At 38.0% G+C, this 15,442-nt stretch overlaps 1 protein-coding gene across 5 annotated transcripts; it reads right to left on the reverse strand.

Moving 5' to 3' along the window:
* Positions 1–19: 19 nt before the first annotated feature.
* LOC122065055 (LYR motif-containing protein 4) lies at positions 20–13,399 on the reverse strand. 5 transcript variants are annotated; one of them, XR_006135898.1, is made up of 3 exons: positions 13,023–13,399; positions 608–782; positions 20–296 (listed from the first exon to the last, which is right to left on the reverse strand). XR_006135898.1 is itself a non-coding variant. In XM_042628847.1 (2 exons), exon 1 carries the CDS (start codon positions 13,312–13,314, stop codon positions 13,033–13,035), a length of 282 nt encoding a protein of 93 aa, XP_042484781.1. In that variant the 5' UTR covers positions 13,315–13,399; the 3' UTR covers positions 20–296; positions 13,023–13,032. The 5 variants fall into 5 exon arrangements, 4 of the variants coding, with proteins under 4 accessions (XP_042484781.1, XP_042484782.1, XP_042484779.1 ...); XM_042628847.1 differs by lacking the exon at positions 608–782; XM_042628848.1 differs by lacking the exon at positions 608–782 and having other exon boundaries at positions 20–329.
* Positions 13,400–15,442: the final 2,043 nt, after the last annotated feature.

The raw sequence follows: 15,442 nt of genomic DNA on the forward strand, positions 1-15,442 counted from the left end.
AAAAAAAAAAAGCAAGAACACCAAGAAAAAATGATAACATTCCCTAGAATCTTTATCAGAATCACTACCATTATCCCCACGAACCACAGCCCACCTAGACACAGATTCACCAACATGAAAAGAAGAAAATAAATACACACATACACACACAAGCAATTAATCTGTTGGTAGAATCCTCCCAAGTTCTGTTAACAATTTTTCCAGCAGAAAACATGACCTTTCTAAAGCTCACCAGCATATGGCACATCAACCATGCTTACCACTTTTTTAGCATCCTATAGGTATGAAAATAAAGCCTGTAGCATTTCCAACCAAAGTGGTGAATTCACCTGATTAGCCAATCATTGTACAAAATTCTCAAACACCAATCAAAAGATGACAAGATTTTTGTGAAATAATTTTTTTGATAGATCGATTTTGATGAAATAATAAATGGAATGATTTTTGTAATATACTAAAAGGAATTCTTCGAATGCATGGTGTTAAAGAACAAGCAAAATTGCATATATTATCCCTGGGTACATCAATATGCATGCACAACTGGAAAAGAAATCAACTCATTTCCATAATAAATTTTTGACAAAAATGATGAGGCAAAGGGATATACGTCTGGAAATATAGATGGCGAGTGCAGTTCCTACACCTTTATTTCTCTACCGCTTGGCATACCAGCTGGACAGATCTGAACAGTTGAATGGAGGTGGACACACATGTATTGCCCAGTTGTCATATATGGGCCCTGCTCCACCTGATCTGCCATTTGGCAGATAGGGTCTGTGGACCTGCAGCCACTCACCCCCTAGGAAAATGTTACCTCGACAGTTATTAAGAGAATCAGTTACAACCACAATCACTAACCAGGAAAAAAAATTAACAGCAATATTAGCCAGTAGCCACCACTACCAAATGGGAAGTCCGCAATTTATTCCAATGTCAGACTCAGCAGAAGGGTGGGTAATCTCAAAAACAACAATTGTCTTTTTTGTAGCCACAGGACTATATACCACTTCAGTATTAGCTCAATCCATGTTAAGTAGTTTTTATATAGAGGAATCTATGAGAAGCCAAAAGAAAAGGCTAAGAAGAGTGGTCCCAAACTGAAGAAAATCAGATTACGGCATGCTCAAGGGACTTCTGGTAGCTGGCTGGGAGGATCTTTAGCTATTGAGAAAGTTGTGTTTTTGGTTTGACGTAGTTGGTATAGTGGTGGCTAAGATGTTGGACTTCTGGTAGCTGGCTAAGATGTTGGACGACTTTAAACTTTGGTATTCGGGAGAGCAAAGTGGTAGAGGTGGAGTTGGTATAGTGGTGGATAAAGACCTGAAGAACGATGTGGTGGATGTTAAAAGAGTAGGAGATAGGATCCTATCCCTAAAGCTGGTGTTAGATAAAGAGGTGGTCAACATTATTAGCGTATATGCTCTCCAAGCAGATTAGATGAGAGCTACAAGCTACAAGCTACAATTTTGGGAACACATGGATGAATTGATGTATAGCTTTAGACCAGATGAAAAGATTATTATGGGAGGAGATCTGAACGGACACATTGGTAAGGATAGGAGCGGTTATGTTGAAGTGCATGGAGGAATTTAACCTCTCAACATAGATTGTTGATCTTGGACATATGCTTATGTTTATCGAAGAAGAAACCAAGGAACCACGTTTGCCCTAATATTAGGTGGTGGAAATTGAAAGGTGAGTCAGTAAGGTATTTTACAGATAATGTAGTGAAGCATGGGAAGTGGGATTGTGAAGGGGACGCCAACACAATGTGGCATGAAATGACAAAGTGCATTAAGAAAGTTGGTAAAAAGGTTCTAGGGGAGTCTAGGGTTACTAAGTTGGCGCCTAGAGAGACTTGGTGGTGGGATGTGGAGGTCCAGGCAGCCATCAAGACTAAATTTTAAGATTTTGCAAAGGACTGGGGAAGTTGAAGATAAGGAGAGATATAAGGCCATTAGAAACGAAGCAAGAAAGGTTGTGGGGAAAGCTAGGGCGAGAAAATACGATGATTTCCAGAACAATTTAAATACTAAGGAAGGGGAACGTACTATCTATAGGATAGCTAAAATTCAGGAAAGAAAGAGCAGGGATCTTGACCATGTTCGATGTATCAAGAATGAGAGGGGGTAGAGTGCTTGTGAAGGATGGAGACATAAAGAGGAGATGGGATGAGTATTTTTGTAACCTACTTAATGGAGATGGCCCTAATAGGAGTGGTTCGGGTATCCTGCTCAACAACAGGAGTCATAGGTATGTACGAGGTTAAAGAAGCCCTACGGAAAATAAAAGTAGGGAAGATAACAGGCCCGGATGACGTCCCAATTGAAGTGTGGAAGAGTTTGGGAGTATGTGGGGTTGTTTGGTTAACCAAGTTGTTTAACAAGATCATGAACATGAAAAAAATGCCTAGTGAGTGGAGGAGAATTATTATTGTCCAAATTTACAAGAATAAAGGAGATATACAAAGCTACAACAACCATAGAGGCTTAAACTCACGAGCCATACTATGAAAGTATGGGAGAAGGTAATTGAAGTTCGCATACTAAGGGAAACCGATATCTCCGAGAAACAATTCGGTTTCATGCCTGGGAGATCCACTACAGAAGCGATTTACCTTCTTAGGAGGCTTATGGAAAAATACAAAATCTACAAAAGGGATCTCCTTATGGTATTCATTGACCTAGAAAAGGCCTACAACACAGTCCCTAGAGATTTAATATGGCAGGTCTTAGAGAAGAAAGGGCTGTCAAGTAAATATGTAGATATAATTAAAAGCATGTATGGAGATGTGGTGACTAGGGTGAGATCTGTGGGAGGCCAATGGGTTGAGTTCCCTATTACTTGCGTGTTACATCAAGGATCCGCATTGAGCCCCTACTTGTTTACACTTATCATAGATGATTTAACCAGGAATATTCAAGGAGAGATCCCGTGGGGTATGCTTTTTACAGAATATTGTTCTAGTCGGTAAAACAGTGACAGAGATTAATGATAGGTTGGACCTATGGAGATCTATTCTGGAATCAAGAGATCTTAAGATAAGTAGAACGAAGACGAAATATATGAGATGTAACTTTAGTCAATTAGGGAGTGATAGCGAGGGAGTGAACATTGAGGGGAGAGAGATCTCGCAAAGTGATTGTTTCAGATATTTGGGCTCTACCTTAAACAAAGAAGGTGAGATTGATGACGATGTTTCCCACAGAATTAAAGTAGAATGGATGAAATGGAAAGGGGCGTCTGGAGTGTCATGTGATCGACGTATTCCTCTAAAGCTTAAGGGAATGTTCTACAAGACAGTCACAAGACCCGCTATGATGGATGGTGCAAAATGTTGGGTAGTCAAGAGTATAACATAGATAAGCTGAGTGTGGCGGAGATGAGGATGTTGAGATGGATGTGTAGCAAGACGCTTAAAGATAGAGTAAGAAACGACAAGGTTAGAACCGATTTGGGAATTGCTCCAATTCAGGATAAGCTCAGAGAATATCGGTTACGATGGGAATGGCATGTTCAGAAGAGGCCTTTAGATGCACTAGTTCGAAGGAGTGACCAAATGCAGATGGATGGAGCGAAAAGGACTAGAGACAGACCAAAAATGACCATTAAGGAGTTAGTAAGAAGAGACATGCAAAAGTTAAATCTTCACCCAAGTATGGTATCTAACAGGGCTGCCTAGAGGGCTAAGATCCGGGTTGCTGATTGTTCGTGAGTGGGATATCCCAGACCTTTTTTTTTTTATTTCATACGGATCCATGTAGCCGACCCCATTAAGTTGGGATAAGGCTGAGATGTGTTGTTGTAGTTTTATTTCAGTACAAAAGTTGTGCATGTAGCAAGAAGCCACATTCAGGGGGTGCTTGAAGCTTGGGAATGGAGAAAGATTCCAAATGGGGCAAGACTCGAAGCTGGTTAATAGAGGAGATTCATTTTTTCATCTTCTGTTAAGTTTCTATATCGAATTGAACCATGTAAACATGTTGTATGTATTATGTTAGAAGAAAAATGTACCATCACATCAAGGAATAGAATTTAATACAGGCTGTAGGTAGTCAGTCAGGTACAGTTCCATACTATTAATTATCTAAACATGTAAGAAGTACAAACAATATAAACCAAGACTGAGGTTCAGAGATGAAAAAGAGAAAGGAGTAGAAGACTTTTTTAACTCATTTAACAAAATTGGTCACCTAAAATCTCAATTTCATGTTCAGTTCATTTTGTGTGCCAACAAACATAATAAATCGGCCTACACAAGAGAAATCTAGTAAGTAAGATATTAATGGATCTGTAAAAATTGGCCTGGTCAAGACAAATATGAAAATGAGTGAAATTTGAGGGATTTTTCCAGAGGTTGATTTAGTTCTTGTAGGGAGAAATTCTGATTGTAACAGACTCCACTTAGGCAACAGAAGTTACCAATTTGATGTGGTTAAGATTGTTCAATTGCGCCTAGGAAGATTTTAGTTTGGCCAATGGATGAGTTTTATGGGCCATGGGCTTTTAATTTTTGGGTTTATTGATGTAATGAGTATATTTTTTACGCCCATATTTGGAGTCAATTCTGTACACGGAATTAAGTATATGGATGAGATAGTGTGGGTCCCATGTGCTGTTAAATTGTCAAATTATTTGAGTCTAGAAAGTATCCTAATCAATTAAGACTTCTCCAATAGGCTACTCGATGAAGAGGAGGTTCCTTCCAGGTCAGGTCTTTATTAATTAGTTATTTGAGTCAATTAGGCACCTCCCCTTTTTCGCTTATGCAAGGGAGGAGGTTTCATTACCAGTATGGGTTGTTTTTTCTTATTTACTTTTAAGTAGTTTAAGTTAGGTTAGAATACCTTCCAAAGGCTGAAGATCAATGGGAGACTTTTAGGGTGTCTGAACTTTGTCCTTTTAGTTTTATGAATATCCATAAAGGCTATTAGTCGCCCCATGATTACGATGGAATAAAATCTGAAAATTGTTTTAAAGTTGAGATTGTAGATTGTTCTCTCTCCCCAATTTTGGAATCAGATAGATAGTTGTCATTTGTTGTCAACTATCTCTCTGATTCCAGAATTGTTTTCTCAGTCAAAATCATATTTTGTTAATTTGTATGCTTATTGCAAATTTTTTTTTTTATCTGTTATTGCTATGTTTGCTTCTAGCTAAACCACGGCCTATCTAGACAGCCCCTAGTTCCTTAATTAAACATCTCACAATCAGGACCTGTCATCAGCTTATTAGACCTTCATTTCTGAGTTGAAATTAAAGTTTATAGGCCTGCATCAATTTTTCACAAATCTCAGTTAAGAGCATGTCAATCCCAACCACAGGACAGGTCCACACCCAAGATATAAGTGTGATGGCTATGCAAAGGCTAGACAGAATATGAAGAACATAACTAGATTTTGGGGGAAAAAAAAAACACTACTATGAAGCTTTGTAGCAGAGAAGATAAATCTGGCATGCCAGTCTAAAAGCAGAATCTGATGCACTGATTCTAACACAGACCATGGAATTAAAGAACATACACAAGCAAAGGTGAATCAATAATAGAAGAAGATAAAACCGGTTATGATAATGAATACAGAACAGATTAATAGATGAGGGAACAGACCTCAGAATGAAAAGTTTGAAATCTCTGCTAACAGAATTTAATCTTAATATGTACTGACCTGTAATGATAACTAGTGCCTAAAAAACCCTTCGATGCTTGTGGCAGTTCTGATCTATGCAGAGAGAACTTCAAATAGAATGTTGCAAAAACAGAAAATAAAAGAGAGAATGGAAGGAGATCGACGCGAGGGCGAGGAGAGAAAAGAGAAGAAGTTCCTAGCGAGGTGCTGCAGGGATAAGGGAGAGAGAAAAGAGACAAGAAATCGTGGGGAAAGAGAAGAAAGAGATGAGAGACAATCTCAAAATTAAAAAACCAATCAAATTCTGTTCCATAATTAAGGGGGATAGATTACAGTACTTTAAATAAATTTAAAAAAAAAAGAGTCTAATCAAGATAAACTTAACCAGTAACCACCATAAGATAATAAACTAAGACTCTTAAAAGAATTAAAATACCCTCGAACTTGACTTGCAGCTACAATTGAGCCCCACAACTGATTGACAGCTATCTAATAAAATAAATTCCTAACTAATAGCTAATGAGCCCTTGTACTAATACTAATTACTTGGTTAAAATACTAATTTCGTATACCCCTTTAGACCCCCACTTTTGGGCTTTATAATTCATCCCATTACAATTAAAACCCAAGGAATCAAAGGTTCAAACCCCAAAGATGTAAAAATAGGACCAAATTTTGGACCACGCCTAAAATTCCCACCCCGTCTACAAAAATCTCGTCCTTGAGTTTTGTAGAAGGGTAGAAATGAAAACACTGCAGGGACGCTTGCAACTCCTTGTCTGCAACTAGTATAAAATTCAGAATATAAAGGACTTCTTCATATTCCTAAGCTGGCCATGAATACCTTTCCAAACTATGGCTCATTTTCCCTAATGGAAAGACTTATTCTTTATTCGTAGTTAAAGGGCGCTTATGAATGTCAAGTATAAAAATCAATGGTAGATATGTTGTCCATAACTAGTGAAATCGTCATTAGTTATGACGATGATATTTGTTGAATCCAAAAGATTCTATTATGTTTACTGTATTTTGGATATGAAAACCGTTGTTGATGTGTGTTCAAGTATTCTAACATGTGTGTTAATGTCATAAAAGGATTTAACTCCTCCAAGGGGCACTGTTCATCGTTCCAAGGGAGGATGGTGGAAGTGGGATGAGATAGTGGAGTTCAATGCAAGAGGATTGAAAATAGAGGCATTTAGAGAGTAAGCTTGTGTTAGAAGGAGGGCAGCAGTTCAAAGGGACGTAGGGAGTTCTCACTAGCCTCCTTGTTCCAGGAAAAGATTTGACCTAGGTCGAGATGGAGAGGGGAGACTTGAATTTCTCCCTCTTCAGGAAGGTTTGGGCAAGGATTAGGGGGTCTTATTGCCATAGATTTTTGAAACCCAGGTTCTGACTAGGAATTAAGGGATGGATTTTCGGTGGCCTCAAAGGTGATGGGGAGAAGGGCTCGGTATTCTTTAAGGAGGGAGTAAGTCGGGTAAAGGTTTAGCAAGATATCATGATTCTTTGCATCAAGGTTGTCTCAGAAAATCTCCATGACTCATGGTTTAAAGTATCTCTGATACGATACGATACCCTCTGAAACATATCTTAAATTTAGCCGACTGATACGGTGACTGATACTAATACTTTAATCCTTGATCTTTAGCAATATCTTAGTGTATCTCCGATATGACACAATATCCTCCGATACGTATCTTAAATTTAGCCAACCAATATGGTGACCGATATCAATACTTTAATTCTTGTCATGACTCTAATTCTCTATAGAAACTTTCTTCGCAGAAGCTGCTTCATGCCCAGGACAGTCGAACAGGCAATGGGTGAGACTGCCACATCTGAAACACTAGTGATTGGTCGACGTTTTGGGTAGCGGACTTTGACTCTTTCCGAGAAGGGTGTAAGGTCATAGATTTCCCAGTTAGAATGTGTCAAGATAAGAGCACCAATGGAGGAGGCGGCTATCCTGATGCTGATTTCATCAAAGTATTCCTTCAGGAAAGACAGCAGTTGAACCCATAGAAAGATTCATTTTCTTCATAGTATTTTGGTATAGATGTAGGGGCAGAGAAAAGGTGGAGAATGTTGGCTTTTAACCACCATGTTGAAGCTTCAAGCACTTTGTTCCGGTTAGCTTTGGAGACAAATTCCACAGAGATGTGTCCTCTATCATGAACACATAATTTTCTAGCCTTGAGAGGGCTCCAAATATCCACAAATTAATCATCTAGCACTTTCCAATCTAGGTTAATACATCCAAGGACATATCCAAAGATGTACATTGTACACTTCATTAGGAGGAGGGTGGGATATTGGTCTCTGGCTTTTGTCTTTCTTAGAGGCATTAGCACTTGGGCATTGAGCTTTGCTTCCATGTCTCTCTCTTGCATGTGTACTGGTACTGACACAGTCTTTCCTTTCATCTTTCATTATCCTTGCTCATAACCACAATTTTGGCTTTGTTACTTTCAGCCTTGTTGTTTTCCATTCCTGGAGATCTGAGTAGAATCCTGGAGTATTTGGATTCGGTACTTCTATAACTGGAAACCGAATGAGAAAGAAAGGATTTTGACTAAGCTTTGTTGGGGTGGGGTGAGAGGGGTTAGATGGGGTTGTGGATGATGGATTAATATGTCCACGAAAAATAGGGGGTGAAACTTCATGGAAAGACTAAAGTGGGAGACTTTTGGGGTATGATTTCCCATTTTACATTATGGGACCTGGATAAATGGTTGTAGGGCCTTTTCGTAGGCATAGAGATGAAAGAGTTGTTGATCAAATAAGGAAGAAGACTGGGAAGGAAGGGAGGGTGTCAGAGGTTATTTGACAAAAGGGGTGGGAGGGTTATGAAAGTAAATGGGTGTATGAAGAGGAGAAGGGCTAGTCTTCAAGGGGGAATCCAAAGAAGGATGAAGAAATACTTGGTTAAGAACTTCAGAGGTAAGCAAGGGTAGGGACATAGGGAGTCCAAACTAACTAGGGAGAGAGTGCCGAGAGCATCATAAGGAAGAGGAGAAGCTCACAAAAAAGGAGAATTACCAAATGAATTTCTAAGTCATGAATTTTTTTCACAATATCACATGTTTCCTTCTTCAAAACATGCCATTGTAGACAGTCAATCATGGATTGAAGCTCAACAAAGTGTTCTCGATCCTGAAGCAATTTTATGTACGTTAAAGTCCTCTCATCTACAACAAACTATTGTTGAAATGATTGCACCATGATAGCAATCAAAGAAACATAAAAAATACAACCACAGAAGGAGTTGGAAGAGGCCAACAAGGAGAAGAACTTGCTGTTTCTACTGAGCCTATCGAGGACGTTCAGCCCCTCAGAGAAAAATATGAACATGTGAAAGATCCTGATGCAACGAAAGTTGTTCCATGTCATCAGTACATTCTTCCTCACACATTTCAAGGACAGGTGGTCAAAGCTTCATATTACAAATTGTGTTCAGGTTGAAGACCAAAAGCAGCAAGCACCCCTCTAAGTGTTGTTATTTCTACCCTTTTACAAGACTCAAGGACGAGTTTGTGAACTAGGAGGGAATAATGTAAGCTCGGTCCAAAAACTGGTCTGATTTTAATATCTATTGTGTATGGACTTCTAATTCCTTATGTTTTAATTGTATGAGCTAAATTAAAGGCCTAAATATGGGAGGTTCTAAATGGATGTACGGAATTAGTATTTTAATTCAATAGTTAGTATTAGTAGGGCCCATTACCTATTAGTTGAGAAGTTATCTGGCTGCAAGTTAAGTTAGAAAGTCATTTAATTCTTTTAAGAGTATTCTTGTGGGGAAATCTATCTTGATTAAAATTCCATTTCCTTTATTATTTAGAAGGCTCTAATTCCCCCACCAACTACCCCCCCGGCCCCCGACTTTTTATTCTCTCTTTTCTCCTTATCCTACAACCTTCTTCCCCATTCCTGCAGCAACTATTGCTAGTAGGTTTTCCCCTTCCTTTCTCATCCATATTTTTCTAAACATTGATTTTTCTGTTTTCTCTTCTTCTTCGCTTTTGTATCTATTTTTCGCAGCATCCTGTGTTATATTCTAGCTATCTAAATCAGACGTCAAGCGGCAAGTTCTCAATAGATTATCTCTGCATCTGGGTAATCAAAAGCAGGTCAGAAAAAATTCAAATTAAACTCTATTTGTATAAATCTAAAACTACAAATCTGAAACCCTGTGTTTTTACGTCCTGCTATCTAATCTATGGATCTTTTTTTGAAATCAAATATCATAATCAATTTTATTCTGTTTTCCCTTTATTGCTTCAATTTGCTTAGTTTTTCTTTTGTAATTCCCTGTTTTATGATAAAACCAATATATCAGATTCTGCCCAATTAATGCAGACTTTAAACTTAAATTCCAATTCAGAATTTAGGGTTAACAAGGCTGCTGACAGGCCCATGTTTAGAGTATGTAATTAAAGAGCAAGAGTTGTTCTGAAGTGTTTGCTGTTTGGAGAAGACTAACAGAATAATGCAGTTCTAGTGCTTGTAGTAGCAGAAGAGAGAGAGAGAGAGAGAGAGAGAGAGAGAGAGAGGGGGGGGGTACCAGGTGGGAGGAGTTGGGGAGGAATTAAAGGAGTCTTAACTGGCAAGGACAGTTTCTAGACTAAACTAATTTGATTACTTAAGAGCACATGAGACCCGCACAAATATGGGCTTTGTAAGAGATGCGTTACATCAATAAACTCAAAAATAAAAATCCCAAATCCAATAAAACACATCCTTGGGACAAAATAAAGTCTTCCTAGACCAATTGAACCGTCTTAACTACATCAAATTCCCCAGGTATTAGAAAAAACTTGTCCTCAAGTTTTGAAATTAGGGATAATTGTCAGACCACGATCCAGTGGTATGAAATCAGCAGCAAGATGTTTGCTGTTGAAGATGCAACTTGGAAGCACAATCAAAAGATCAACCAGTTCATGCTCCTCCACAGGTTGCTCTTCAATGACAAATGGTGCCACTTCATCCTCCATCATTGGTGACTCGTCGTTTTACTCTTCAACCCACTGTGCTACAAGTGATATAAGCTTGTCAAAAAAAACAGATTTCAAAGGATTGAAGGTGGACGGTGGCTGAATTTGTAGTTCAAGTTGTCGACACTCATTAAGATTCTCAATAATCTTTCACGAGCTCTCTTGCATCGCTTGAAGTTGTTAAGGAAAACAATCGTCTCATATGGATCCATGGTATAAATGGCCGGATTTAGGTAGGCTAGCTAGGCCCAGATTTAAAGTGTATAGTTAAGGAACTAGAGCTGATCTGAAGTGCTAGCTGTTTGTAAAACAACAGCAGCAGAGTAATGCAGCAGCAAAGATAGGGGGGAAAAAACAAGCTATCGGGTGGAAGGAGTAGGAAAGGAGTTATAAGGAGAGAGGAGAAGGTAAGAAGAAGTATAAAAGAGAGAGAAAGAGACATCATAGGAGAAAAGGAGAAAATAAACCAGAATCGTAGAGGGGAAGAGAGAGGAGAGAGAAGGGAGACAACAATCTTAACTTCAAAACAATTTCCAAATTATATTCCATCATAATTGTGAGGCAAATAGCCTTTTAAGATATTTATAAAACAGAACAAACAAAGTTCAGACACATTAGAAGTCCTCCATCTACCGGCCAGCCTTTGGCAGGTATTCTAACTTAACTGAACCACTTAATAATAAATAAATCCATATTAATAAGGAAACCTCCCCTGCATAGGCCAAAAAGAAAAGTCCGTAACTGACTCAAATAACTAATTAACAAAGAAACAAAAGACCCAAACTGAAAGAAAACTCCTCTCCACCAACTAGCCTATTGGAGAAGTCTTAACTGACAAGGTCACTTTCTGAACTAAACTAACGTGATTACTTAAGAGCACATAGAGAGCAAAAAATCTTATTTATATACTTAATCCCCTTTACAGAATTAAGACCCCAAATAAGGGCTTATTAAAGAGCCTCATTATATCAAAAAAAAACTCAAAGCCCATAAAACCCCATTCATGGGCCAAAATAAAGTTTTCCTAAGCCCAATTGAACAATCTTAACTGCATCATAACAGTTTCAACTACTGAAAATTTAGGATAATGGCAAACTATGCTCAACACTCGAGACCAAAAATAAATAAATGATGCATAAATCCCCAAAAGCATTGCACATCTCATGTAACCATGAGAGTCTTCAAAACTTGAAAGCATGATTGCTTTTGAATCTGAGTGTGATACTTGGAAGACCTAACCATTTACACTTCTTCAGCTTCTATAAGTGCATTATTATCTTTTCTGTTGTACCGAAGTTCTAATTCATGCTTCAACCAAAGTAACATTTTCCCATAAAATCCAAACCCTATAACTCTAGTCACAAATCCCTAACCTATCCTAAACCCACAGCTAGCCTTTGTCAGATTTTCACCATAAAATAGGGAATGCAGTCTGGTTTACAGGGAATTGTTTGATTCCCTTACAGTCATTCATCAAGTTCCTTGGCTGCTGGTATTGAGTTTTACCTCAAATGGACCTCTCAAACATCATTTCATCTACTAGATAGAATACAAGGAACAAAGATTTAATCTTAAGTGATGCAACAAAAACCCATTGCAGGCATTTAGTAGAATCCAAGAGTCAGAAATCTTCCATATCCATACACAACATCTAACACCCTTTTGGGTTAGGAAAACAAACCTAATCAAAATAAACACGAATCAGATGGATTAATTTCACACTGAAACTTCACAATCTTGAAGGGAAAATAAAAAAAGGGTTTCCATCTTTGCAACACTCAGACCTAATGATGTCTGTAAAACATACAGAACCTAAATATAAGCAGAAATCAAAATCAACAACAAAGAAAAGCATATAATAAACACTTCAAACTGAAAGCCCATGAGCTCCAACGTTTACGATTGGCAACATAAACAAACAACTAGGCATCAAAATTGTTGCAATAACCATAAAAAATGGCTATAAACTCATGAACAAGACAAAAAACCCATTAATGAAAATCGAATTCAAAAGGCTCATTATAATCTACACCACCAATTCAATAAATAAAAATTGAAACCGTAATCATTAATTGGCACACTATCTTCTCATTATTTTTGTGGGAATTGAAACCGTAAGAGCTGTATTGAAAACATAAACAAGAAAATATGCATCAAAATTGTTCCAATAACTATCAAAACCGACAACACCTCGTCAACAAGAGTCAAAACCAATCAGGAAAAACAAAAATAGTCAAATTCAAAAGACACATTATGATCCACGCTGAACCCAGAACTCTTACACTTCATATTCAGGAACACAATAACTAAAATAAATAAACATTGAGAATTCTCTGTTTAACATTATTCATTAATGGGTACACTAATCCTCTTAAAGCCTTTTTGTGGGAATATATACCAGTAGAAAGTCATATCTTCTCCAACTCCATGACGCTTTTAACTTTGGGAGCGTATAATGAGTAGACGATGGCCTGTCTTTTCGCTACTTCTAGCTGAGATTTCCCATCTGAGAACGACGAACAAATCGCCGAAGGATCCTTAAGGTCGCGGTTCTGACGAAACCCATCAATAGTCCTGCGCTTGGTGTATTCTCTGATGTTGTAATCAGAGAAGTCTCGAGCGATTCGTAGCAGAGAACGGAAGAGAGCGAGGGTTTCAGCTCTCGAAGGGGTTGAAGCCGCAACCGTCATCGCAACACAGACAGAGAAAGAGAGAGAGAGAGAGAGAGAGAGAGCGCACCGGCCCTCTTTGGTATCAATTTTTCTTTCTGATTTTTACCTATTTAAAAAAAATCAATAATAAAAACCATTTTTAGTAAAAAACTGAAAACTGTTTAATAACATCTAGATAAATAATTTGTAGAATAAGAAATAGATTTGGTATGCCAATGCGCGTAATGCTTTCTATAACTTTAAAAATTATGTAGGAAAATGATCACAGCATGGGTGTCCCTATCGCTACAAATTTTTTTTTCAAGTTCCAGGGGTTCAAAAACTACCATCAGTGACAACAGAAGATAGAATCAAGTATTCACCTTCACGAATCTCCTTTCATCATGAAGTAATTACTGAAGAAAGGTATTAGATAAGGAGTCCTTTTGACACTATCAGAATCACAAATATTAGTGTCATTGGCATCCACTAGGAAAATAATGGCAAGTTTTCCTTTTAACATGAGATCAATTCCCCTTTGTTGCATTCGATGATTTCTGTCGAACTTCCCTTAAGTTCAGAACAAGTGCAAGTGAAGCAATCCATTGGTATCTTCAAGGATTTATGTGATAGCTTGGTTGAGTTCAAACAGCGAAACTTGGATACATCCCATCTGATTCTAGACGTCGAACAAAGAAATAAGGATCAAGAAATTACAAAATATCTTTGCCTTGTGATTCACACTAATTTTAAGCATATGCAGCATGGGTAAACATTAAGATGAACCTCAAGCCAAGTGCTACCATAAGTCCAATGGGGCGTAGAGTCTTGGGTTCCTCTGTTCAGTCCTTAGGCATGCAATTTTGCACCAAAGTTTCATTGTGGAATCTCAATCCGTTTGGTCCACAGTGCCATATCGAATGCTTTTTGAATCGAATTGCCCTCAGAAATCCTTTACTGGAGTGAGTATTTCAAACAGGCTTTCTCAATCTCCTGATCCATTGCCTAAGAGCATGGTTTTAAGTATCTCTGATACCGATACGATACCCTCCGATACGTATCTTAAATTTAGCCGACCGATACGATACATGAAATTTTTAAAATCCTTTCGTATCGATATATATCCTACAATACATACCGATATGCATCAATACACCACTAATACACATCAATACGATACGATATGCCTCGACACGACTATGAAAATTATAAAATTGAGGTAAAATGTACGTTTCGGTATGTATTGGTACGTATCGGTGAGTATCGGTATGTATCGATCGGTACATATCGATATGTATCGATCGGTACGTATCGATATGTATCGATCGGTACATATCGGTATATATTGGCACGTATCGGTGAGTATCGATATATATATATATATATCGGTACTTATCGGTGAGTATCGATACCTATCGGTGAGTATCGGTATGTACCGATACAGTGCACTATGGTCATATAATGGCCAAGATGGGTAATTTTTTAGAAAAACACGATTTTTTGAAGGGTTTTTGTTCCAAAGTTGCTGTCAGCCATATTTCTCTCTAACGAAAGTGGAAATCAAGGTCGGGAACAAGGATTTTACATTTATGGGACAACTACAAACCTTGAATTCTTAGTACGATACCCTCAATTTAGTGTTTATGCATAATACATGTTATCAATAGCTTTTTTTAACAAATTCTTTATTCAAAAGTGTTTAAAAAAATATTTCCTATCCATTTATGTGTGTATCTTTAGCGTATCTTAGTGTATCTCCGATACGATACGATACTCTCCGATACGTATCTTAATTTTAGCCGATCGATACGGCGACCGATACCGATACTTTAATCCTTGCCTAAGAGTAATGTGAACTGGGAACGAACATACACAGAATCCTTTGATTACCATAGTAGAAGTCACCATCTAGGCAAATCCTGTGAACATTTTCCTCCAGTTTCTATTCCCAAAGCTGTTGATTCTCTTGTACAGAAGGATGTTTGTGTTGAAAGGGCCAATGTGTTTCTTTCCTCTCTCCATCATATATTAGTTACTTCTATCCAGACCTACCAATTTCGCTTGCAAGAAGGAGAAGTGTTGCAAACAAGGACTTTCAAGTGAATATACCATGGAAAAATAACTGAGGTGCTGTTTGGAGATGTTCTCCACTGCCAGGAACAACAGG

This window comes from Macadamia integrifolia, unplaced genomic scaffold, assembly GCF_013358625.1.
Source record: "Macadamia integrifolia cultivar HAES 741 unplaced genomic scaffold, SCU_Mint_v3 scaffold1869, whole genome shotgun sequence".
NCBI lineage: Eukaryota > Viridiplantae > Streptophyta > Magnoliopsida > Proteales > Proteaceae > Macadamia > Macadamia integrifolia.

Bases quoted from the DNA above. Each gene is read 5' to 3' on its own strand.
- LOC122065055 (XM_042628847.1), bottom strand. From the start codon at position 13,314: ATGACGGTTGCGGCTTCAACCCCTTCGAGAGCTGAAACCCTCGCTCTC.